Source organism: Peromyscus eremicus, chromosome 16_21 (genome assembly GCF_949786415.1).
Source record: "Peromyscus eremicus chromosome 16_21, PerEre_H2_v1, whole genome shotgun sequence".
NCBI lineage: Eukaryota > Metazoa > Chordata > Mammalia > Rodentia > Cricetidae > Peromyscus > Peromyscus eremicus.
In genome coordinates this window covers 59,026,614-59,034,346 of record NC_081432.1, presented here as the reverse complement: position 1 = coordinate 59,034,346, position 7,733 = coordinate 59,026,614, and the positions used below count along the sequence as shown (strand labels likewise).

General features: G+C 61.6%; 1 protein-coding gene across 1 annotated transcript; it reads left to right on the top strand.

Annotated features, from left to right (window-relative positions):
* Nucleotides 1–1,762: 1,762 nt before the first annotated feature.
* Nucleotides 1,763–6,432, top strand: Tmem151b (transmembrane protein 151B). Its single transcript, XM_059281584.1, has 3 exons — nt 1,763–1,879; nt 3,945–4,385; nt 5,119–6,432. Exons 1-3 carry the CDS (start codon nt 1,763–1,765, stop codon nt 6,247–6,249), a joined length of 1,689 nt encoding a protein of 562 aa, XP_059137567.1. The 3' UTR covers nt 6,250–6,432.
* The last annotated feature ends 1,301 nt before the right edge of the window (nt 6,433–7,733 follow it).

The window sequence follows — 7,733 nt, the reverse complement described above, 5'->3', positions numbered from 1 at the left end:
TCACAGAGACCTGCCTGCCTCTGCCTCTGCTAGGATTAAAGGTGTGTGCCACCACCGCCTGGTCAACCTACCCCCTTTTTTGGACAGTGTCTTGGTATGTAGTCCAGGCTATCCTCAAAGTATTGATCCTCCTGCCTCCGATGTATGTCACTTCCCTTCACGAACTTTTTTTTTCTCCTCCAGAGAAAGATCTGGATTCTAGGAGTAATTCTGTGGGTGTGGGCAGGTGACTCCACAAGTGCTCCCTTGCCCTCCATATGCCTTGGTTCCCTATGGGTAAGGAAGAACAGTTATTGTATGTCCAAGACCCTAGTCACAGTAGGATGATGGTACAGTGACCACACAGAGTGACCATGCCTGGCCTTCATCACACTCTTATTATAAAGATTGTATTGCATGTCTTCCCAGTTAGAAGTGCTTCCTTTTTTTCCCCCCTTGGTTTATTAAGACTGAGTTTCTCTGTGTAACAGCCCTGGCTGTCCTGGAACTCGCTCTGTGGACCAGGCTGGCCTCGAAATTACAGAGATCTGCCTGCCTCTGCCTCCCAAGTGCTGGGATTAAAAAGTCGTGCGCCACCACTGCCCGGCCTAGACTGTGTTTCTTGAGGGTAGGAAATTATATTTTATTTCTAAACATGACACACAGTAGGTGCCGGGTACTTGTTCATTTATGGATGGACCCAGGAACGCATGCCTGAGAAAGTATCAATCTCGTGTGTCCCAGGCAATGCGGGGAAGAACAGCAGGGGGGTGGGTGGGTGGCACAAAGGGCTTGGCTGCCTGCAGTCACTCAGCTTGCCTGCGGTCTGTGACTTTGCCTCCCCACCCTGGCAGCCTAGTGGGGAGGCAATAGGGGCGCAGAGCGAGACGGTGCTTGTCTAAGGTCGCAGAGCCAGAACGAAGAGTTAGAACTCAGGTGTCCTTGACCCCTAGCTTAGGGCACTGGACACACTTCATTGCTTTTCTGGGGCTACCCTCGTCAGGGGCTTCCAGCGTCTCCAGTCTCTGCCCTCTAGTAGTCCTTTCTGGAATCTAGCTTCGGCGTTTTCCCTTCCACCCTATTCCATCCCTCCGGAGTCCGGTTCCTGACGTAACCCTTCACCACGCAGTTAGGACTAAGGGTCTTCCCTAGGATGCCCAGACTCCTTTTCCTCTCCCCAGCCTTCAGCCTCAAGGACTTGAGGATGGGAGAGGGATGCTGGTCGACTCCCCAGGGCCCTGCTAGCGAGGGCAGCTGGAGAGGAGCCGAGGCTGCGATCTTCCCAGGATGGGCAGGCAGGAGGAAGATGCGGTGAGCAGGGCTGAGGGAGAGGGCGCGGGGAGCCCCTGTTGCTTCACCCCTTTGGCGGTGTGGTGGTGGTGGTGGTTATTAGGAAGGCTTGGTGAAGGCGGAGTTTGGGGGGCCGGGGGCGGGGCTCTGCTGCACTGGGAGGAAGAGGGGGGGCGCGCTGGCTCCAGCTCGGCTCAGACAAAAGGCGGCGGCGGGAGCGGGCGGGAGGCGGAGCGGCGCCGCGAGGGCCTCAAGGTGACACCCGCCCCCGGCCCCGGCCCCCCCAGCCCGGCCCCTCCAGCCCGCCCTCCCACCCATCCCCCTACCTCCGGCCCCCCCCTCCGTGCCCTTTCTAGGCCCCCTCCCCCCGGCGGGGGGTGGGGAGCAGAGAGGGCCCCGCCCCTCGCGCCCCCTCCCCAGGGCCAGCGCAGGATGCCCCCGGCCCCTGGCAGCCCCCCGGGAGGTCCTGAGCTCGACGCGCCCCCTCTACGCCATGTCCCCCCCTGGCTCGGCCGCGGGAGAGAGCGCCGGCGGCGGCGGCGGCGGTGGCGGCTCCGGGGTCCCGGAGGAGCCCATGGCAGCGGCGGACGAGGGCCCCGCCCGAGAGGAGGTGAGAGCCGGCGGCCCTCGGTGTCCCCACCCCGACTCCCCGTCCCCGCACGGCCGCGACCCGGCCCCCATCCCCCGCGCCTCGCACGGTCCCCGCCGGTTCCGCCGCAGAGCGGCCGGCGCCCCGCACCCCGATGAGCAGCCGGCCGCTGCAGCCGCAGTCCGGCGCCAGTGCCCCGACCTGGCGGCCCGCTCGGTCCGCGGTGGCGAGGAAGGGGCCGCGCCGGGGGCGGGGCGCAGGGGGGTCCTGGGCAGGGGGAGGGGCCCGGGGCGGAGCCTCGCAGACCCCGGGCTGAGCGGAGAGGGGCTACGTCGGCCCCCGGTGAGAACGGTGGGCGGCATCCCACCTTGAAGGCCGGGAAGGAGGACTGGATGGGGTTAGGAAGCCAGAAGGGTGCCTCGGGGAAGCGATGGTGTCACCCGAGCTGGGACGGCAGGAAGGTCAGACGCGTACAGAGGCCATCCCCCCTGGGGTCACTGGGAGCGTGAGTGTGTGTCTAAGGGGGCTGTTCACCCCTCTCTCTCACTGCCGGATGCTCCCCCTAGGGGGCACTAAGCTTAAGAATTTTTGAGTCAGTACTAAGCACGCACCTAGTTAGGGTCCTACTTCAGTCTTTTGAAAACTGGAGACAAAGAAAACAAGGGAAGTGCTGTAAGCCCTCCGCCCCAGCCTCACGTGCACACTTGTGCACACCGTGCACACTGCACAGGGGCGGGAGGAGAGTTGGCACAGACTTGTGGGCAGGCCCTTTCAGCTGTACTCACGCTGGGACAGGTACATAACCAGGTGGGCACACGGGTGCACACATGCACCCGGCTTCCAAGGACACAGCTCCCTCCCTTGCAGGCACATGCTGGGTGCTGTTTCCTGCTCCTCCTACCTAGCCACAGAAACCTAGGGCCTGCTGCTTGTTAACTGTACACTTCGTTTCCACTGGCTTCTCTCTCTCTGGCCGGCCCCAAGGCCAGGCATGAGGCATTAAAGGGGCCAGTCAGCACTGCAGCAGAAGAGTGTGTGTGTGTGTGTGCACGCACATGTGCATGGGTGTGCCACAATGTAGGAGGGGTGCAAACAGGCTGTTTGAGCAATCAGACTCAGCCCTCACTGATTATGTGCCTGTTGGGTATCACTTAGGAAGCAAAGAGAATGAGACACGGGCCCTGCCCTCAGGAGCAGTCCATCTGGTGGAGAACTAGACATGTAAACAACTCCGAATGTGCCAAGTGCTTTTAACAGACAGTCCCTAGGAGAGTATCAGAAATTAGTGACAAATGGCTGGGCTTCCAACGCCTTCCTCACTCCCATCCCCTCCTCTCCTCAGCCACAGGCCTCTGCCCTTTTGGACTGTCTTGTGTGAAGGGGCCCTAGCCCTTCTTTCCCATCCCAGGACAGAGGGGAAGAATGTGTGTTTGTTGGGAGGCGGGTGTGAACCGTGGGGAGACTCACAGAAGAACACAGGGAGGGTGGGAGCAATGAGGTTGGCCTGGGTTAACCCCTTCTCCACAGGAAGTATCAGACTGTCCGTGGGGGCTGGGGAGAGGTGGGTGAGCCAAAGGAGAATGGCTTCTCTAGAACCCAGGACTGACAGTATCTGCAAGAAGTCAGGGCCCCACCTGTTAGGAGAGGAGATGATGTCGGAGGGTCCTTCCCTACTTTCCTGGGTCACCAGGAGGAGGTCTGGGCTGGGGACCTACCTTCGCTAATGCCTGTTTGTCTGTTCCTTCTCCCCATCCTTCTCTGTTTCACTGCCATTTGTGTCTGTCTCTGGCCTCCTTCTGGATTCCATCCTCTCCTCTGTCTTTTGTGCCTCCTGGGCCTCCACTTCCGCCTCTTGGGGCACCTCTCTTTGCACTTTCCTGTACGGGCATCCTGGCCCCCTTTTCTGTCCTCATGGTTCCGTCTGGGTCCCGTCTGTGTTTATCTGTGGGTCACTGGCTCCCATCTCCTCCTCTTCTGTTACATTCCTGTGCCTCTCCATTTCTGTGTTCACCATCTCTGTGCTGGGCCCCGCCATCCCGTCTCACCTCTTCCTCATCTCGGCACCCCTCCCCGCCCGTCTAAGCAGCAACGACCCATCCAGCCCTCTTTCACCAAATCTCTCTGCCGTGAGTCCCACTGGAAGTGCCTCCTGCTCTCGCTGCTCATGTACGGCTGCCTGGGGGCAGTGGCCTGGTGCCACGTCACCACGGTGACCCGCCTCACCTTCAGCAGCGCCTACCAGGGCAACAGCCTCATGTACCACGACAGTCCCTGCTCCAACGGCTACGTCTACATCCCCCTGGCCTTCCTGCTCATGTTGTACGCGGTCTACCTGGTGGAGTGTTGGCACTGCCAGGCCCGCCACGAGCTGCAGCACCGGGTGGACGTGAGCAGTGTTCGGGAGCGCGTGGGCCGCATGCAGCAGGCCACCCCCTGCATCTGGTGGAAGGCCATCAGCTACCACTACGTGCGGCGCACTCGTCAGGTGACCCGGTACCGCAACGGAGATGCTTACACTACCACCCAGGTGAGAGGCTGGAGGTGAGTGCAGGCTGTTCAAGTGGAGAGGAGGTTGCTTGGATTGCCTGCCTTTCTCTGTGCTTGCGAGGGAGGGAGCGGGAGGCAGCAGTGAGCCCCCATGGGCGTCCAGGAACACCAGCGGACACCAGCCGAGCCGAGCTCTAGGCACTTACCGACTGTAAACTTTATTTAATCCATACAGCAAACCTATGAAGTGGGTATATCCGTTTTAAAAAGGAGCAAAAGGGTGTGTACTGGTTAAAACAAGCCAACAAACCAGCCAGCCTGTCCAAGGTCAAACAGGAAGTGAGGAGGTGGGCCTTAAACTCAAGCTGGCTGGCTCCAGAGTGGAGTCTGTTCAGGCTTCGTGACTGCAGGCGGCTTTATATGTATATGCTTACCTGTTCAGTGACGTAATTATTACTGAATACTTAATTCACAGCTAGGGAGACCTCAGCTCAGGCTCGCCTGAGGTTGCTTCTACTTGGCAGTGCTAGACTTAAAGCCAGGTCTCTGGATCTCAGCCCAAGACTCTTAGAGGAGGTGTGTGTGTGTGGTACAGAGTTTTCAGGGCAACCACCACTTACCGTATTAAACCCCTTGGGGTTGGGAGAGGGAGGGGGAGGAGAGGATGGTGGAGATGATCCCAGGTATAGGGACTTCCGTCTCAGTATCCGGGATGGGTAGACAAGCCGCGGTATGCTCCCCTTGCGACTCCAGCCTCCTCCTGCGCGCTGCAGGTCTACCACGAGCGTGTCAACACACACGTGGCGGAGGCCGAGTTCGACTACGCACGCTGTGGCGTCCGGGACGTGTCCAAGGCGCTGGTGGGGCTGGAGGGTGCGCCGGCCACGCGGCTGCGCTTCACCAAGTGTTTCAGCTTCGCCAGCGTGGAGGCGGAGAACGCGTACCTGTGCCAGCGCGCACGCTTCTTCGCCGAGAACGAGGGCTTGGATGACTACATGGAGGCTCGAGAGGGCATGCATCTCAAGAACGTGGACTTCCGCGAGTTCATGGTGGCCTTCCCCGACCCGGCCCGGCCACCCTGGTACGCCTGCTCGTCGGCCTTCTGGGCCGCGGCGCTGCTCACGCTGTCGTGGCCGCTGCGCGTGCTGGCCGAGTACCGCACGGCGTACGCGCACTACCACGTGGAGAAGCTCTTCGGCCTGGAGGGGCCGGGCTCGGCCAGCAGCGCGGGCGGCGGCCTGAGTCCCAGCGACGAGCTGCTGCCCCCGCTCACTCATCGCCTGCCGCGGGTCAACACGGTGGACAGCACCGAGCTCGAGTGGCACATCCGTTCCAATCAGCAGCTGGTACCCAGCTACTCGGAAGCGGTGCTCATGGACCTGGCTGGGCTGGGCGGGCGCTGCGGCGGGGCAGGGGGCGGTGGCTACGCGCCCACGTGTCGCTACGGCGGGGTGGGTGGCCCGGGCGCGGCGGGCGTGGCCCCGTACCGGCGAAGCTGCGAGCACTGTCAGCGAGCGGTCAGCAGCTCGTCCATCTTCTCGCGCAGTGCGCTGAGCATCTGCGCCAGCCCGCGGGCCGGCCAGGGGCCCGGAGCCAGTGCGGGATGCGGGGGCAGCCGCTTCTCGCTCGGTCGCCTCTACGGCTCCCGGCGCAGCTGCCTGTGGCGCAGCCGGAGCGGGAGTGTCAACGAGGCGAGCTGCCCCACGGAGCAGACGCGTCTGTCGAGCCAGGCCAGCATGCGGGACGACGAGGACGAGGACGACGAGGAGGAGGCCGGGCCACCGCCGCCCTACCACGACGCCCTCTACTTCCCTGTCCTCATCGTCCATCGTCAGGAGGGGTGTCTGGGCCACAGTCACCGGCCACTGCACCGCCATGGCTCCTGCGTGGAGACCTCACTGTGACCTCCTGCCCTTGGAGGGAGCCTGCGCCATTCTCCCTCCTGCCCCTTGACGCATTGTGCTCCCTGTGTGCAGCAGGGGAAGGCAGGATGGTGACCGAGGCCAGGCAGGGTATGCGTGAAGGCGGGAGGTGAGGGGCACGCCCAGATGAGACCCCAGTGGGCCTGAGACTGCTGCCCTGTACACAGACAGAGGGTGGGGGAGGTCGGCAGCTCTCCGAGAATCCCACCCACCGGGCCAGAGGTGGCTCTCTGCTAGTCCCCACCGAGTTCCTACGGGGACACTTCCTTTTCCGCGCACACTCGAGGTTTCCCGCCCAGGCTTTCATCAAGTCTTGACTGTTACTAGGCAACTATGATGTGGGACCGGTTTTTGGCCTCCCCACCAAGGGAGCCACCATGGCAAGCCGCAGGAAGGGCATTTGGGGCTTTTTTTTTTTTTTTTTTTTTTTTTTTGCCGGGCCCCTGAGGAGGGGGCGGTGGTCTGGTGAAGAGCAGGGCTGGTTTCCAGCCCGCTGAGTTCACCGGGTCTGAGGGTGGGGCCGGCTGGCAGCCCGGTATTCCTCTCCACACCTGGGAACAGTTCTGGCCTCTTGGCGCTGGCGGGGAACCTTGGCGGTTCCTGCCTGCCACGCCCACCACGGTTGTTTATTTCACTGGACCCCAGAGGTCCGGTCCTGGAGGGACTTTTCATCACGCCAATGACGTCACTCACCTCCGGGCTTACCGGCTCTGAAGAGCTGTTGTCAGGGTGCAGGGGGCAAGAAGGGAAGCTGGGGAGGGCATGCCCCGGCCCTTTCTGGAAAAGACCCAGCCTCCCATCAATCAGAAGCTTCCGCCCCTGGGTTCTGGGTAGGTGTTTCCGTTAGGGAGGCTAAGGTGCCATCCTGGAGGCCCTCATTAGAGTTGGCCAGGGCGAGGGACCAAGTGGACCAGAGCTTGAGACACACCTTGGTGTCAAGGGAACTCAGGAGGCAGGTAGGAGAGAGAGCAGAGTTGGTAATGGTGGGCGGAGTGGAAGCAGCTCTGAAGGGGCGGTGGCGGTGGTGGAGCTTTTCCTCTGGGAGACGCTTAAGGAGTAGTATGGCCCTTACACATGCCTGGGTGGAGCTGAGTCCATCACAAGCCCTCACTGGAGAGGTACTCAAATCCAGGGGCAGGAGCGCAATTCTTGCCAGGCCCTCCACGTCCTCTTATCCTGTGAGCTCAAGTTCTATTTCTTCAGAGGGGCTTCACACCACAGCCCCAGGGCACCAGCCGCTGTCCTGTCCCTTCAAAGCTTTGACACCAATTTTGCTCTCCCGCTCCCTGTACTCCCCCCCCCCGTCCCCCCCGTGCGTCATTGTGCATGTCTGTGTTTGGCCCCTTGCTCTCCCAGCTGCCCTGGCTGAAGTTTTCCCAGCACCCTGAGCACCCAGGGATCGGGCTCACATCCATCCAGTCTTGCTCCCTCGGCTTCTTGCTTTGCCTCCCCCATCAGAACTCCAT